Source organism: Lemur catta, chromosome 1 (genome assembly GCF_020740605.2).
Source record: "Lemur catta isolate mLemCat1 chromosome 1, mLemCat1.pri, whole genome shotgun sequence".
In the NCBI taxonomy this organism is placed as follows: domain Eukaryota; kingdom Metazoa; phylum Chordata; class Mammalia; order Primates; family Lemuridae; genus Lemur; species Lemur catta.
Window position 1 is genome coordinate 242,887,467 of NC_059128.1, and position 18,631 is coordinate 242,906,097.

The window sequence follows — 18,631 nt, forward strand, 5'->3', positions numbered from 1 at the left end:
GGGAAATGCTGGCTTTGTTTCTCTCTTACCTCTTAGATTTCCCACTTTTGCTTTGATTTTGGCTTTTATGGCTACCGTAGTTTCCTTGCCATATAAAAGAAACATTAAATATGTGTCATACTTTTTTTTCATAAGGCTTAAGTTGCTTTTATTGATTGAGACATAAGATAGTAAATGCACCATTGTGTGAGAGATTCTACAGTTGTTTTTAGAAAATGTAAGTTTGGTCTGGTCTAATAATAATTTACCTCCATTCCCTGCAGGTGTCATATCAAAACTGCAAACTCTTATCCAAATAGCTACTCCTTTTCCCTCCCTCAGTCTGTTTCAGACTTGCAAATTTATAATGGAAGAAGGGGGCACTTTTGGCTTCATTTCTCTTTTTTCCCTCTGCTTCCTCTCATATTTGCAGCTGTTACTTTGGATTCATTCATAATCAAGTATAAAGGGTAGAGAAAGGCAGAGATATTTTCTCCAAATTATTGTCTACATAGAAAATCTCCAAATATCCACAGATAAGTTATTACAATTAATGAGTCATTTGCACTTTGATACACCTGCAAAAATCAGTTGAGAAAGTATAATTTAAAAAAGCTAATTTATATTAATAATAAAAATATAATATAAATAAGTAAATCTAAAAGAGATGTACAAATTATGTAGGACATTATAAAAAGTTATCAGAAGAAACCAAAGAATACTTAACTAAGGGAGAGATATTTATGAATAGAGTCAATATAAAAATATGTCCGCTATTCTAAATATATCTATAGATTTAATACAACTTCAATGAAAATTCCAACAGTGTGTTTTTTTGTTTATTTATTTGTTTGTTTATTTGTTTGTTCATATTTGGTAAGCTCATTCAAAATTTATGCAGTTGAACAAAAGGCCACGAAAAGCCAAGATTCTTCTGAAGAAGAAAAAGGTACGTAGGGTGGGAGATTTGCCTTCAATGTAGATATCAATCTACATTGAATAACAGTGTTGAACTGGTGTAGACACAGATGAATAGACAACCCCCCCCCCCGACTTATTTACTTAAAAGAACAACCATTTGTTTATTTCACAATTTTTAAGTCAACAATTTGGGCTGGGATCAATTGGGTAATTTTCTCAGCTGGCTCATTTAGCTCAGGGTGTATGTGAGCAGCTAAAAATCAGTCTCACAGCTCTGATCCCAAAGGTTGGTCCACTGTTGGCAAGGGTGATGAGGCAACTGTGCCACATATCTCTCATCATCCAGCAGGTAGCCCCTGAGTGTCCACATGGCGGTGGTTGACATGTCCAGAGAGAGTAAAAGTGATCCAGTCCAGAAATTCTGGGCCTAGAATTCTGCTGCATATTAATTCTGCTGTGTATTAATTCTGCTGCATATTCCTGGTGAAATAAGTCACAAGACCAGCCCATATTCAAGGGGTGGACAAACAGACAATATCTTTTGATGGAAGAAGCTACAAAGATGATCCATTTTTGCAATCTAGCACAGTCTACCTGTTAGAGCCTGTTCCCCTCGGCCCCGGGAACAGAAAGACAGAGTCACTGAGGCTGCAAAAAGGCAAAGGAGTTTTATTGACTAGCTCGAGCTAGGGTCCAAGCCCCGAGCACCAACGCAGTGGTCTCTTTCCATGGGCAGGAACCCCGCACAGCAGGGGCACATGTCTTTTATACCTTTTTTTAGCAGAGTACGTGCAGGGGGCGATGGATCCCCCCTTCCTCCCTTAATTCATTTGCTCTTTCAAAAGTAGCTGATTGTCTTGGCTCCTGATTGGTTGGTTTTTTTTTTAAGTTGCGGGACAGGCTTCTGATTATGCCTTGCCCTTCTTATCTGGTTAATTGGCTGGAGGGACCCTGGACTCTCCAGCCCTTTATCAGCAAGGCCTGTTACGACCATCGGGGCCTGTTATGGCCGTCTCGGCTTCACTTAAGCTAGGTCAGCAAACCATATTTACAGAAGCAATTAGCATCCGTTAGAATCAAAGAGAGCACACTTTTTTTTTTTTTAAACAATTCCCATTCTTCATACCCTTTGGCCACAATAAGTACCATTCCTTTTACTTTTCAGACCCCAAGAGTCTCATCGAATAATGGCATGTTAGCCTGGGATCCTGTAATCTAAATCAGATCAGACGAGTCTCTTCAGATGTGGCTCTTCTTGTTCTAGAAGCCTATGAACTAAAAAAACCACCTGTTCCTAGCATTCCCCATATATTATGATGAAGCAGAGATGCAGTAGATAGTCCCATCTGAGAGAATGAAGAATGTGAAACAGATTAGCCACTGGTCCATAACAATCCTGAAATCCTCTAGCATCTGTTGCAAGGTCTTCTCATTCCAGGGGCTAGAAATAGTCCTTGTAGGCCTGCTTTCACATCCTCACTCCACTGTTCTCTGAGGCTCTAAGCTCCACCTTCTGAGCTCTTGGCTCTGTCTTATGAGATGTTGTTCCTTTTCCAGAAGGAAAAACTTGGTTCTATTTGGTTCAAGAAAAGTTATACCCACAATTCTTTTGAGACAGAATTTTGTGGGCATGTCAGCTGACTCTGGGACAACACACTTAAGATTCTTATCCTCAGGTTTTTAGTTGAGGGGGTTTACTACTCTGGTCCCTAACCCGCAGGTCACAGACCCCCTGCGGGTCCTCCCTGGCCTGTTAGAGGCCGGGCCCTGTGGCAGGAGGGGGGTGACGGCGAAGGAGGCTTCCATGGTTTTGCTGCCGCTCCCATCGCGCTTGCATCACCACGTGGGCTCCGCCTCCTGCCAGATCAGCAGCCTCATTGGATTCTCCTAGGATCACGAATCCTACTGCGGACTGCGAACGCCAGGGATCCAGGTTTCCCACTCCTGGTGAGAATCTGGTGCCTCATTATCTGGGGTGGAGCTGGGGCGGTGGTGCTGGCGCTGGCCAGCGCCTGCAAACGCAGATTGTCATTGGCAGAGAGGTTTGACTGTTGACTGCACAACGAATGTGGTGGCTTGGGTCATCCCCCGCGCCCCCAGACCCACCCTCACGGCGTCTGGCATCCGTGGAAGGATCGTCTTCCATGAAGCCGGTCCCCAGTGCCAAAACTGTTGGAGACCGGTGGTACTAGATACTACCGTAAATATTTCAAATATCTTAGTTAAGTTTTAATAGCTACACCCTTGATATGATCTTTGGCCTCTTTCACTTTGAAAATTTTTACTAGCTAAAGAGATTAGGTAGGTTTGGAATGCGTTGCTTAAAAAAAAGAGAGAGAGAGAGAGAGATTAGGGATGAGAAAGTTTTATCTTTTACGTCAAGTGCTAGCTTTGTATATTCCCTCTAAATTCTTTCCTTAGCTCTTTTAGCTGAATGAAACCAATTGACATTTTCAACATTTTGCCAGGAAATCATCTTGCATGATCCATGAATTCATTAAAAACTTTTTTTAACCTTCCAAATTACCGCAAGCAATTATTTTGCCAATTGTTTTTAACTTCATGATATATGTTACCACTTTTCTGGCCTGTTATAACAATTTCCTCATTTTTTTTTTCCAGCTACCACTAATAGTTTGCTCACCCTTTCTTTTTCCAGCTTTTGCTACCAGTGTTCTAAATTTTTTTTTTTTTTTTTTAGTCTTTGCTCAATTCAAAAGCCCAAAGCCACGTTTTAGGTTTTTGTTACAAAAGCCACCCACTTCCAGGTACTAATTTCCGTGTCAGTTTTTATTGTGTAAACAACCACTCCAAAATTTAGTGGCTTAAAATAACAATCATTTATTTATCAACTTCTGATACTCTGGGTTGTCATTTTGGACTGGACTGAGCTGCAAAGTTCTTCTATTGGTCTCACATGGTCTTACTTATGCTTTCCTGGTCAGCTGGCAGTCAATGGCTTCACTCTGCTTTATCTAAGCTGTCATCTAAGCTGCCATATGTAGCAAACCAGTGAACAATGGTGCCATTATCCTCCACTTGTCATTGTGTGCCATCCACTTGTCCTTTAGGCTCTCTTTCATTCAATCACAAGGGCAAGTATCAATATGAATATGATTTTTTATATTTTAAGTAAAACATATTCTAATATATTCTAATCTAGCATATTCTACTTGAATCCCAATGGATTGTCTGGTATGCCCTCTGGAGAGTGTTTGCACCAGTGCTTTAGATAAATTCCTGTCACGAAGGCTACCCGTAACATTTTGGGAGAAACCACACCACTTATTTAAATAATTTGTGTGTAATTTTGGGGGGGGAGTTGGTGAGAGGTCCGGTCATCTTCCCTTTAGAAAGCAAAGAAGTCATCATGTCTTATCTAGTCTGCCCTATTTCCAGTTCTAGCTTAGGAATAATGTAGACCAACTTCTAAGTCGCTCTGGATGGATAGATGGGTGGGTGGATGGATGGATGCGTAGATAGGTAGCTGGATAGGGACAGCTAGAGAGCTAAAGAGCTGGAATAGATAATTCATATGCAGAAATGTGTCATTTTATTTTAAAAATCTTAATCTGATTTTTGTTTTGTTTGTCCTCAAGCTTTAGGACAAAGGTAAATCACAAGAAAAGCTAATACTCAGAATTTGTTCATGAAACCAAATTCCTGGTTATGTCTAGTGGTCAGTACAGAATTTGACCCAATGCTTTCTATATTGTAAGCCCTTGACCAGTGATTTCAATGTTCCCATTCATGATTCCTAAGGTATTATAAGAATGTCATCATTCCTTTATGAAAAAGTTTGTAAATATATGATGGGTATATATATGATAGATATATACATATATGAGATAGTTAATTTTATGTATTGATTGGGCCACAGTGTCTAGATATGTGATCAATCATCATTCCTGATGTTTCTGTAGGGGAGTGGTTATGGATGAAATTAGCATTTAAATTGGTGGACTTTGAGTAAGCAGATTGTTTAAAGGGATGAAGTGGATCTCATTCCAATAATTGAATAGAACAAAAGACCAGTTTCCCCCAAGCAAGAGAGAATTCTCCAGCAGATGGCCTTCAGACAAGAACCGTACCATCATCTCTTCCTTGATCTCTAGCCTGCTGGCCCATCCTGCAGATTTTAGACTTGCCAGCCTCCATTATCAGGTGAGCCAATTCCTCAAAATCACCCCATGTATACACACACACACACACACACACACACACACACTGATATGCACATACACATCCTATTGGTTCTGTTTCTCTGGAGAACTCAGATGAATATTTTATATATATATATATGTATATTATATATACACACACACACACAATTATATATGTAATATATATATAATTTATATACAAACATACATATGACATTTATAAGAAAAAGATTAATTTACTTTAAAGAGAGATTTACAGCAATGCATTTTTAAACAAATTTTTAGCTAAACAGAATATTTCATTGTTTAATTATACTAAGTAAAGATTCTATCCCTTCTGGGCCTTTCAGCTAAGATCAAGGGTAGTATCTATTCTTACCAGTTTAATTATACTACATAAAGATTCTACTGTGCTTGCTCAAAATTCAGCAATAATGATGAAACTTTGGTTTGGGAATGCTCATTTAGGTGTTGAGTCTGATTGCCTGTTTGAATCCTAGTTCCTTCGTTTACTGGCACTGTGACCTTGGGAAAATGACTTCATCTCTCTCATCCCACTTTTCTCATTTACAAAATAAGGGCATTTACACCTACCCCAGAAGACTGCTGTAAAGATACAATGAGTTAATTATGAAATGTTTTGAAAAGTGTCTGGTACATAGTAAGCATAGTATGTGTAAGTCCTTTTATTCTCTTCTTTAATTTTGAGCTTATTTGGTTCTTATCCAGAGGATAATTGTTGTCTGTTTGCCACACTTACTACTTTTTCTGATTCTTGAGAGGAAAAGCATCACATGTCGTTAGGGTGTAGTAAAAGCATCATCCAGTGACACATGGAAAAATGGTTTCTATAGAGATAATAACATGCTGATTTTGTATTAGGTGTCCAAAAAGGAACATGACTCTCATAAGTCATATGAAAATACTTTTAAGAATGCAAATATTTTTCTTTTTTTTAATTTTAATTTTTTTTTTTTTTTTTTTTGAGACAGAGTCTCACTCTCTTGCCTAGGCTAGAGTGCCATGGCATCAGCCTAGCTCACAGCAACCTCAAACTCCTGGGCTCAAGAGATCCTCCTGTCTCAGCCTCCTGAGTAGCTGGGACTACAGGTATGCACCACCATGCCCGGCTAATTTTTTCTATTTTTAGTTGTTTGGCTAATTTCTTTCTATTTTTAGTAGAGATGGGCTCTTGCTCTTGGTCAGGCTGGTCTCGAACTCCTGAGTTCAAATGATCTGCCCACCTCAGCCTCCCAGAGTGCTAGGATTACAGGTGTGAGCCACTGCGCCAGGCCTAGAATGCAAATATTTTTCAAAGACTGCATTAAAGATAAGAGAAGTCTGATATTTTCTTATATTTTTCCTGTAGAATATCAATCCTATGAGGATCAAAGTGTTCCAAAGGGGAATTTGCATTTTTAAAAAATTTATTATTCTTGGTGTATTTGATAGTGTATCTGATTCTTTGGTAAGTGAGAGTAGGAGGGAGCTTGGAAATTTTTGTTTCATAAATTTCTGATGGAATCTTTTAATGACTGTGAAAAAGCATGGAAAATGTATGTATACAGAATACTAGGGATGGAAGCAGTAGCTCACACCTGTAATCCAGCACTTTGGGAGGCCAAGATGGGAGGATCACTTAATGCTATAAGTTTGAGATCAGCCTGAGCAACATAGTGGGACCCTCTCTCAATGAAAAAATTAAAAACTAGCCAGGCATGGTGGCATGCATCTGTAGTTCCAGGTGCTCAAAAGGCTGAGGCTGGAGGATTGCTGGAACCCAGGAGTTTGAGGTTGCAGTGAGCTATGATGGTGCCACTGTACTCCAGCCTGGGTGACAGAGTGAAACTCTGTCACACACACACACAAAAAAATACTTTCACAGTCATCATGATAGGCACAAGGTGGGAGCAAAGTGTTATGGATATCAGAGGGATGGAAGGAAAGGTTAATTCTACGTGGACTTTTAAAAGTATTTTTTTTTTAATTTTTGAAAGAGAGTTTGGGCTAGAGCTCAGGGGATTAGTAGGATTTTGTCTAGAGCACCCCTAAAAATGTATCAAGTATACCTGTCAGTCTACTTTTATGTGGAAAAATATAAACTAATATTTTTATATAATCAACCTCAACCTAGACTTACTTCTCATTCCACAGAATACCTAGAAGATTCTAGAAGAGGAAAGAGCTACCTGACAGAAAATCTCAGTCCATTTTTTCTTAATTGTAATCAAATAAGCTGAATCACACATTACACAATTGATTACTTAATAAACACTCTTGAATTTTTCTTATACTGTTCCCTGTGACTTAATGTTATATCCCCAACTAGATTATAAGTTCTCTGAGAGTAGTATTAATATTTTAATTCTTCAAAGCATTTGTTGATTTGTTGAAAAACAAACCAAAAGAAAAATCTATACTCTTTTGGGCTGAGGGGTTAGAGAGAGAGGAAAGGGAACTAATACTTCTACTCAGTCACTCCATGCCTTACACTTGATGGAGGGACTTACACTCTGTCATAAACACTTACAACCCTTTGAGGTAGACATCGTCACCTTCATTTTGGTGATGAAGAAATTCAGTGATGTTTAAATAAATTAACCAATTTATTCAATGTCATTCTGCTAGGACATGTGAGAGCCCAAATGAAAAGCAGATCTATGATCTGCTTTTTAAATACAGTTATACATTTTATAAATTTATATGCTAAAAGTTTGGGATTTATTTAGGACAAGAGAAAGATGAGTAGAAGAAGCCGTGCCATAAATCAATTTTACATATTATTAACAAGGTGTTAAGTGAAAGTATTACTAATCTAGAATGAAGAAAACATAAAACAGCACTGTTTTCTTGTTAGTCACGAAAATAAAACTAAAGTTAATGTATGAATTCCCCCAGTCCCTCCCAAAGGTTTATATCAGGATGGGCCAAAGAAACACCAAGAAGTCTAATCCAACACAATATCTTGGTCTGGCCGGGCAGAATGGGGTGAATTTTCTCCTTCATTGACCCTCATAACTATGGCAGAGGACAAAGAAAGGAGGCTGGGAGTCTCTGTGAATGTTTCCTGCCCTCTAAGGGACTCTGATTTCCCATCTGCCATCTGTCAGCACTTTTGTGTAAGTATCTGACCTCACAAGGAAAGCTGCCAGCATCATTTCCTACTTGGCTTTGCTGTGTCGAGTCCAGAGGGAACCTGTTTACATCACCTTTCTCCCAGAATCACCCGTGCCACAGGCAGGAATGGCACGGGGGAGGGGAAACAAGAGGTGGGGCTGGTCACTGGCAGGAAGGAGGTGACATATCAGGAAAGCCTTTTGGAGCACGTCCTGGAAGGGGGTAGGGAAATAAGTGAGACTGGGCCTAAAGGGCCTGAAACTGTTCAGGGACTCTATAATCAAGTGTCCGAGTCCCTTGGTGGGGAGGAGAGAGGGAAGTGTCCTCGGAGAAGGGAAACTGGAATGATGCAATGTGACAGCACTTTGGCTTAGTCTCTGCTAGTCCTTTTGGCTGCCCAGAAACATTTTCCTCGTACTTTTTTTCAGTCTGTTCTAGAATTTATTCTGTCATAGCAGAACTGACAACAATGACAGCACTGTCCACTTTCCCCTTCCTTTGCCCTACATATACATCTCTCCCTTCTTTCACTGCTTCCCTCTTCCCTCTTATTTTTTCTTTTTTATTCATGTATTCCATTTACCTGCTGATGCCTGAAGATACTGTATGGCCTTCCTGGTGCTTTTCAGAACAAACAGACTATTTGGTTGTCATCTATTTGAAGATATGGGCCAACCTGCTACAAGAAGTACCACATTTTTATATACATTTATGTATATTTCACAGGATTTTCTACTGGCTAATGAAATTTATTTTGCTATATGAGAGTCAAATCAGGAGCTTTTAACAGTGGGATACTGTGAGAAACTGAACTCAATTTAACCTTACTGAGGAATGATGAAGAATATGACTAATTATATGTGCTAGTTACGGTGCTGGGCAACCGTAGGAAGTGCTGATAAAGATTTATGAAGAAGAAAATGTCAGAGTAAGCCTAATCAAGAATTATGAAAAACAGGATGTCAGAGTAAGCTCAACATAGCTACTGATGCAAATTAAATAACTGCTGACAGTTTACTGAAGTGCAATGATGGACTGCAGCTTTAATCCCATATAAATAGCTCTAAATAGCCATGATAGTTTTATAACCACTTGCTGGCAACCTGCAAGAATTCAGGCTTTTTGTTTGGTTTGGTTTTGCTCAATAATAAACTTAGCTAATACTGTGTTTATAAATTATGAATTTGTCTGTTCCTTTGGGTTTTGTTTTCTTTATCCCCCCAATGGTGTTGAATAAATATCATTATGAATGTTGGTTTGGGAATCAGTTGTGGCTGCGCTCAAATTGCCTGTTCTGCAACTTACCTGCAGGAATATCAGGTAAGATTTAAGCTTTCGGAGTTTCAGTTTTCGTATTTGTAAAATCATAATGATAATAGCTATTTTATAAGATTGTTTTAAGGATTAGAGGTATTTGGGTAAAGCTTCTAATATACATTTCTTAATAGCCAGGTATTCCATAAATGAAAAGAATGCTGTTTATTACAAATGAAGTAAATTGTAGTAGTTTCTTTTGCATGGAATATATGTCACCATTTAAAATAAAATTTCAGGCCAGGCACGGTGGCTCATGCCTATAATCCTAACACTCTGGGAGGCTGAGGGGGGCGGATCACTCGAGGTCAGGAGTTCAAGACCAGCCTCAGCAAGACCGAAACCCTGTCTCTACTAAAAAAAAAAAAGAAAGAAATTAGCTGGACAACTAAAAATATATAGGAAAAATTAGCTGGGCATGGTGACGCATGCCTGTAGTCCCAGCTACTCGGGAGGCTGAGGCAGAAGGATTGCTTGAGCCCAGGAGTTTGAGGGTGCTGTGAGCTAGGCTCACACCATGGCACTCTAGCTCAGGCAAAAAAGTGAGACTCTGTCTCAAAATAAATAAATAAATAAAATAAAATAAAATTAAATTTCAAAAGACTTGCTATGGAATAAATGCTTATGGTACAATATTAAGTACAAATACACGTTACAAAATCTGATATATTTTGGGGGCCTAGGTAGTGTCATATTTACATGTTGTGTTTGGAACAGAAGGAACCATCTTGCAAGTGTGAGGGTACCACACTCCTGACAAAATTGTTGAGCTGCTCTAACAAACATGGGAATGTTTTTCTCCAGACTTGTTGGTTGTAAAGTAATAGACTCCTATTTTTAAGCCACTTTTAGCAGTACATTCTGTTACATGAAGCTGAAGGCACATTAACTGATTTGAAAAATATAGCTTTTTTAAAATTTAATTTTTAAATTTTTTCTTAAGTTTTCCGCTTTTCAAGATTTCCATACCTTTAAGCTGGGAAAAGTTATCTTAAATAGCGAGTTATTGAATCTTAACATGGTAAATTATTGGTATGATTTGACCTTATTTGAAGTGTGGTTTCCAAAAACTATTGAGTAATTATTTCCTCTCTTCCCTCCATACCCTCTGCCTCCCCACCAGCTCACCTGAAACTCCCTATTAAAGGCGTACACTAGAATGACACTTTACCATGCTGCCATGCAAATCAGTGCCTTTCAATCATCTCAATTTTGATTGAACTGTTGACTGTGGCATATTATACACAAAAATATCACAAAACAATAAAGTGAATAGCATTCACTAACTTGACAATTATATATGGCTATTTTGCTTCCTTTTCCTCAGTGTGATCCTTTATCATTAATATTACTCTTGTGATTTACGGCACCAAGGAAAAGTCAACGACCATGATAGACGTGATTTTTTTTCAACCAAAGGTATTAGAAACCTTAAGTGTCGCTAATTTTGAAGTGCATTATGACCTAATTCTTATCACAAAAGAGCACTGTACCTTATTTTTTATAAGCAATATAATCATAAAATCTTTGCAACCATATTGCCCAAATCCTCATTTTATAGATTAGTAAACTAACACCCTTGTCAGCGGCCACACCACCCTGAACATGCCTGGTCTTATCTGATCTCAGAAGCTAAGCAGCATTGGGCCTGGTTAATACTTGGATGGGAGAAAACTAACACCCAGAGAATTTAGGAGCTGGGGCTGAGTACATAGCTGACAAGGCAGGAGCTTAACCCAGACCCTCTGACTACCAACCCAGAGCTCTTTTCACCAAATAGTGAGGAAAATATAAAACTCCACAGCAGCCACTTTTCCTATTTAACATTTTTTTGGGAAAATTTTTCTTATTAAATGATGGCAACACAGGTATCAGGTATTTATGGTGACGATATTAATATTCTGGGCAAACATTATATTTGATTTTATGCATTTCAAAAAATTGTTTTGTGATTTTGTTTTTGTATTTTAAAAATGTTATATGTACTAAATTTATACATATAATGTCTTGAAATTAATGATTTAGCTTTTAGTTTGGAAAATATGAATGTGGTATTAATATTAGACCCAGGCATTTCTCTTTATAGTAGGTTATTCTGGGCCTTATTAAGCCTGCTTGATTCACAGAATGATGGAAAATAATAACAAGAGAGAGGACATCAGTCAAGAAGCAGATATTCTGTTCATTTATTTTATAATCTTAGAGGGTCAGAGGTGTGGAATATTAATAGTAACATCACACTCCCAAGAAGACAAATCAGGCCAAAGCAAGACTCACAGAGGATTGGACGTCCCAGGACATACCTCATTAAAGAGAAGGAGCACATGGTCTGGGAGCAATCACTGAAACTCTGAGGTCTTTAGTTTTCTCATTTGTTAAATAGGGACACTAAAATACCAACCTCAGAGAGTCGTTCTAAAAATAAAATGAGACAGTTGTTGTAAAACACTTATGAGAATGCTTTGCACATATAGGTAACATTAATTGGTCTTTGTAGATGTTACTCTTCAATTGTCACTTTCATTTTATCTTCCCCTTTTGTATTTCCTCCAATTAATTTTTATATTCTCTCCCAACCTTTTTCTTTTTTTTCTTTTTCGTTTCTCTCTTTTTTTTAAATTTCTATTTCAGAGTATTGCAGGGGTACAAATGTTTTGGTTACATGAATTGCTTTTGTGCCAGTTGAGTCAAAGTTATAAGTGTGCCCATCACCAAGATAGCATACACTGTACCCATTAGGTGTGAATTTACCCATCCCCTCCTCCCCGCCCCCACTTGCTTGGTTTCCGCTGAGTTTTACTACCATTTGTGTACGAGTATTGATTGATTAGTTCCAGTTTAATAGTGAGTACATGTGGTGTTTGTTTTTCCATTCTTGAAATACTTTGCTTAGAAGGATGGTCTCCAGTTCCATCCAGGTTGTTACAAAGGGTATTAACTCACCATTTTTTATGGCTGAGTAGTACTCCATAGTATGCATATACCACATTTTATTAATCCACTCATGTATTGAAGGACATTTGGGTTGTTTCCACATCTTTGTGACTGTGAATAGTGCTGCTATAAATATTTGAGTGCAAGTGTCTTTTTTATAAAATGTCTTTATTTCCTTTGGGTAGATACCTGGTAGTGGGATCACTGGATCAAATCGTAGTTCTACTTTTAGTTCTTTGAGTTATCTCCATACTCCTTTCCATAGAGGTTGTACTAGTTTGCAGTTCCACCAACAGTGTATAAGTGTTCCTTTCTCTCTGTATCCATGCCAGCATCTGTTGTTTGGGACTTTTTGATAATAGCCATTCTCACTGTAGTTAGGTGACATCTCATTGTGGTTTTGATTTGCATTTCCCTGATGATTAGAGACTTTGAGCATTTTTTCATATATTTATTGGCCATTAGTCTATCTTCTTTTGAAAACCTTCTGTTCATGTCTTTTGCCTGCTCTTTAATGGGGTTGTTTGATGTTTTCTTGTTGATTTGCTTGAGTTCTTTGTAGATTCTGGTTATTAGCCTTTTATTGGATGTATAGCATATGAATATTTTCTCCCATTCTGTAGGTTGTCTGTTCACTCTACTGATTGTTTCCTTGGCTGTGCAGAAGCTTTTTACTTTAATCAGGTCCCATTTATTTGTTTTTATTGTTGCTGTGATTACCTTTCGGGTGTTTTTCATAAATTCGTTGCTTAGGCTGATATCTATAAGAGTTTTTCCAACATTTTCTTCTAGAATTCTTAGTTTCCTGCCTTAGGTTTAAGTCTGTTATCCATGGTGAATTAATTTTTATGAGTGGTGAGAGGTGTGAATCTTGTTTCAGTCTTCTACATGTGACTATCCAATTTTCCCAGCACCATTTATTGAATGGGGATTCTTTTCCCCATATATGTTTTTGTCTGCTTTGTCAAAGATCAGATGGCAATAAGAGGATGGTTTTATATCTGAGTTCTCTGTTCTGATCCATTGGTCTATGTCTCTGTTCTTGTGCTAGTAGCATGCTGTTTTGGTTACTATGGCCTTGCAGTATAGCTTGAAGTCTGGTAAAATGATGTATCCCGATTTGTTCTTATTGTTTACCAACTTTCTTCTCTCCTTTCCATTTCCTCCTTCTTTTCCCTCTTCCATTCTTTCTTTGCTCATTTTTTACTTTTTAAAAAAGTTTTTTATTGACCTAAAAATTGCATATATGTATGGTGTACAACATGATGTTTTGAAATATGTATATATTATAAAATAACTAAATCATTTATTACCTCACATAATTATCTTTTTTGTGGTGAGAACAATTAGCAATTGTCATAATACATTGTTACGAACTATAGTCACCATATTGTACAATGCATCTCTTGAACTTATTCCTCCTAAAATTTTTTATCATATGACCAGCATCTACCCAATCTTCTCACTCCTGCCTCAGCTCCTGGTAATCACCAAATTAGTTTCCATCCATAATCCTAATATAATCAGTTAATATTTTGATATATATCCTCATACATGTAAATCTATTTTTTAGACATATATACATACATACAATTGAGGTCATATTGCATACCTTTTTTACTACATATGCAATTTTGTGATGAAATACTTCTTTTGCTGAAATGTGGGCTGTAGATTGGATCCTAGGAGCTAAGAGAGACCCATATCCATGCATATTTCCTCTGTTGAAGAAGGGTCCTCTTCTCTTTGAAACAGTCATCCTGTCCCACTGGCCACACATCTTCAAATTAGAGTGGCAAGGATGACCAGTGGTGGTGACAAATGACAGATAAGGAGGAAACGGATGAAGGTTATTACCTTAATATCTCTTTGTGGTAAACGTTTCTTTTATTTAGACCTTTATTTAGGACTCATAAAAGAGTTCCTTACATTGATACTTTCTGTTTTATATTACATAAAAATATAGAATACATACAATAGTAAACTTCTATAAAGAGTTTTCATAAAAAACTAATATCTTTGGCCTAGTCTGGAAAAGAATAAAAATTTCAGCATTCAAAACTAATATTTTGAAACAATGGATAGGGAGATTTAGAAAATTCTTGGAGTATGTCATATGGAGCCAAATCACAGACTATAGGTTAGACCAGAGGTAGGTTTATTGCTGAGAAAGGGAAGGAAAGATAAAGATAATTTGAGTTCAGTGTTTGCAGCAATCAGAATTAAACACAAAATAAATATATAACAAACTATTTGTGAACCCTGTGCCTTGGTGTGATATAACTGGTAAATTTTGCGTCCTTTTTTTTTTTTTTTTTTGTGGTCCCACCCATGATTAATCTTTTAGTCACAATGGGAATTTCCATGAAATGAGTAATGCAGTCAGTGATTAATCTGAGGAAATTAAGCTCAACTAGGCATTGAAAACAGCTACAGAACTTATCTGAGAAGTCAGTATATAGATGAAGGGAGATTTATTGCTTCAGGTGAGAACCTGATGTCTTGATGACCCACTAATTTCACTGTGAGGCTAAGGTCAACTAGTTTTTAGCTATGTTTAGGTATTAGTGGCACATGGGTTTACCACTTCATATCATTGTAATAAGATCTTTAAAAGATAGTAGTGTTTTTTTTCCTTTTCTTAACATATGTAGTGTTTTTTTACTACTACATGTAGTTTATACATGCCCTCAAAAATTACAGAGGCTGGCATCAAATCAACTAAATCTCTGACTGAGTTAAAATTAATCTTCATCTTACCTAATTGCCAAACAAAAGTGAATTCTCTCTGGAAGATAACATTAACTAGAATCTTAAAATATCTCTATAATTTATCATATATACTATCTGGTTATCAATAAAAAATTACGAGGCATACCAGGAGATGAGAACACCAGACTAAAAATTGAGAGTAAAAATAGATTATAGAAATATACTCACTTGGCCAGGCACGGTGGCTCATGCCTGTAATCCTAGCACTCTGGGAGGCCGAAGTGGGTGGATTGCTCAAGGTCAGGAATTCGAGACCAGCCTGAGCAACAGTGAGACTCGGTCTCTACTAAAAAATAGAAAGAAATTATTTGGCCAACTAAAAATATATATAGAAAAAATTAGCTGGGCATGGTGGCGCATGCCTGTAGTCCCAGCTACTCAGGAGGCTGAGGTAGTAGGATTGCTTGAGTCCAGGAGTTTGAGGTTGTTGTGAGCTAGGCTGACGTCATGGCACTCACTCTAGCCCAGGCAACAAAGCAAGACTCTGTCTCAAAAAAAAAAAAAAAAAAGAAATATATTCACTGGAGATCCAAATATTGCAATTATTATACACGGACTTTTTTTTTTTTTTTTTTTTTTTTTGAGAGACTTAGTCTTGCTCTGTCACCCAGGCTGGAATATATATCAGCCTGGTCACAGCTCACCATAACTTGAAATTCTTGGGCTTAAGCAACCCTCCTACCTTAGCCTCCTGAGCAGAGCAGTTGAGATTACAAGCACATGCTATCATGCCTAGCTAATTTTTTTTTTTTTTCGTACAGACAGGGATTTGCTATGTTGTCCAGGATGATTTGAAACTCCTGGCCTCAAGTGATCCTCCCACTTCAGCTTGACAAAGTGCTAGGATTATAAACATGAACCACCACACCCAGCCATATACATAGACTTTAAAATAACTGATATTAATATGTTCCAGAAATCAGATGACAAAATGGTAAATCTCAGCATAAAATTGGGAAAATCCAAAAATTGTTCAAAGGGAAATTTTAGAATTCAAAAAGTATAATAATTAAATTAAAAAGTTAATAGAAGCAGATTAGAAGCAATAAACGAAAGAATTAGTAAATTGGAAAATAAGTGGGAGAAAATATCCAGTACAAAGCACAGAGAGAAAAGGGAGTGAAAAAAATATTAAAATATTTTTAAAAAGATAAGAAAGAGATGGGAAATAGTGAAAATATTTAACATATATGTAGGTGAAATCCTAAAAGGAAGAGGAGGTAGAAGAGAAGGAGAAATAGTAGAAGAAAGAAAAGAATAGACAAAACAGAGACAAAAATCTGAAGAAATGACAGAATTTTACAAAACATCAAACCATAAATTCAGGTAGCCATAAATCCCATGCAAATCAAATACAGAGGAAACAAGATATAGGTGTATCATACCAAAATTGGTAAAAATTAAAGACAAAAAGAAAATATTAATACAAACTAGAGGAAAAAGCTGTATGACCTTCAAATTGGAGCAAAAAGACTGACACTTGAATTCTCAACAACAGAAAGTAAGCCACAAACATCCAAATGGCATCTAATGTCAGAGCTAGAAGAAAATATAGCTAAGATTCTATACCCATTGGAAATATCTTTCTAAAGTGAAAGAGAAATTAAGATGTTTTCAGATGAAAAAAACTGAGAGAATTATTTACTAATAGATTCACACTAAAGAAATACTAATGGAGTTCTTTAGTCAGAAGGTAAATGGCTCCAGATAAAAGTCACAAAGCAACAGGATGAAATAAAGAACAACAGAAAGGATAAATACATGAGTAAATCTAATAAATATTAAATATATAAAACAATAATAATATATGAAAGAGTTTAAAATATATGCAGGAGTAAAATCTATGACAGAAAAAGCACAAAAGGCACAAAAGGGTGAATGGCATCAAAGTGTTCTGAGTGTTACATTCTTTGGGAAGTGATATAACTACTACTTCATATTAGACATTAACAAGTCAAGGATGTGTGTAGTGATCTCTAGGGTAACAACTAAAAGAATAGTAAAAGATACATAATAAGTCCAGGCCTGGTGGTTCATGCCTGTAATTCCAGCACCTTGGGAGGCCAAGCTGGGAGGATCACTTGTGGCTAGGAGTTTAAGGCCAGCCTAGGCAACATAGCAAGATCTTGTCTCTACAAAAAATTTTTTTTCTAAATATTAGCTGGGTGTGGTGGCGTGTGCTTGTAGTCCCAGCTACTTGGGAGACTGAAGAAAGAGGATGGCTTGAGCCCAGGAATTTGAGGTTAGAATGAGCTATGATTGGGCCATTGTACCCCAACCTGGGCAACATAGCAACATCTTGTCTCTAAAAAAATTTTTTTAAACTGAGTAACAAGCTAATAGAGGTGAAATATAAAAAAATAAAATGTCTAATTAATTCAAAAGACTATAACAGGGAGGAGTAGAGGGAGGAACAAAGGCAGGGAAAGAACAGAGAGAGACACACATATAGAATCAAACATTAAATTTAAGCTCCTAGGTAACAGAAATTATATTAAATATTAGCAGACTAAATACTCCAATTAAGAGACAATAATTATCAGATCTGATAATAAAAATACTATATGCTGCTTGTAAGAGACATATCTTAAATATAAGAATGCACAAAGATTAAAAATATTAATAAAAAGATGGAAACATACAATCATGAAGACACTAAATAAAACAGAGTTAGGCTGGACACAGTGGTTCACAACTGTAATCCCAGCATTTTGGAAGGCTGAGGAAGGAGGATCACTTGAGGCCAGGAGTTTGAGACCAGCCTGGTCACAAAGCGTAACCCCATCTCTACAAGAAATTAAAAAAAAAATTAGCCAGGCATGGTGGCACATGCCTGTAGTACCAGCTAGTTGGGAGGCTGAGGCAAGTGGATTGCTTGCGTCCAGGAGTTTAAGGTTGTAGTGATGATGCCACTGCACTCTATCTCAGGCAATAGAGAGTAATGTAAAAATATGTACTTGGAGATAAAGAAAGACATTTAAAATGTTAAAAAATTTAATTCACCAAGAAGATACAATATTCTAAATTATAATATTAACAAAAAATCTTCAAAATGTTTAAAGCAAAGTCATACTGAACTAAAAGGAGAAACAAGCATATCCACACTCATGGTAGGAAATTCTAACACAAATCTCTTAATAACTGATAGAACAATAAAAAAAATCAGTAGGTATTCAGAAGATTTACAGGGCACATTTAATAAAATTTAACTAATTGACATATATATAAAACATTGTAACCAGAAACTCTTCGATACACATTTTTTCCCTATGCACATAAAACATTTACCAAAACTAACAATACGATGGGCCACAAATGAAGTTTTAACAAATTCCAACAAACTGAAATTATACAGAGCATAATCTCTGACCAGAAATTAATTCAGTAAGAAACCAATAACGAAAATATAATTAGGGTTAAAAAAGAAAAAG

General features: G+C 36.8%; 1 protein-coding gene and 1 non-coding gene across 2 annotated transcripts in view; both read left to right on the forward strand.

The window, feature by feature from the left end:
* LOC123649042 overlaps positions 1–7,354 on the forward strand; it is a 57,748-nt gene extending 50,394 nt beyond the window's left edge. The window contains 4 exon segments of the mRNA XM_045566994.1: positions 861–928; positions 2,621–2,847; positions 4,824–5,064; positions 7,218–7,354. Coding sequence (XP_045422950.1) covers positions 861–928; positions 2,621–2,847; positions 4,824–4,841 — 313 coding nt within the window. The 3' untranslated portion in view covers positions 4,842–5,064; positions 7,218–7,354.
* Positions 5,394–5,588, forward strand: LOC123631015. The gene has a single exon (XR_006732912.1). It is a non-coding gene; the product is annotated as a U2 spliceosomal RNA (small nuclear RNA).
* Positions 7,355–18,631: the final 11,277 nt, after the last annotated feature.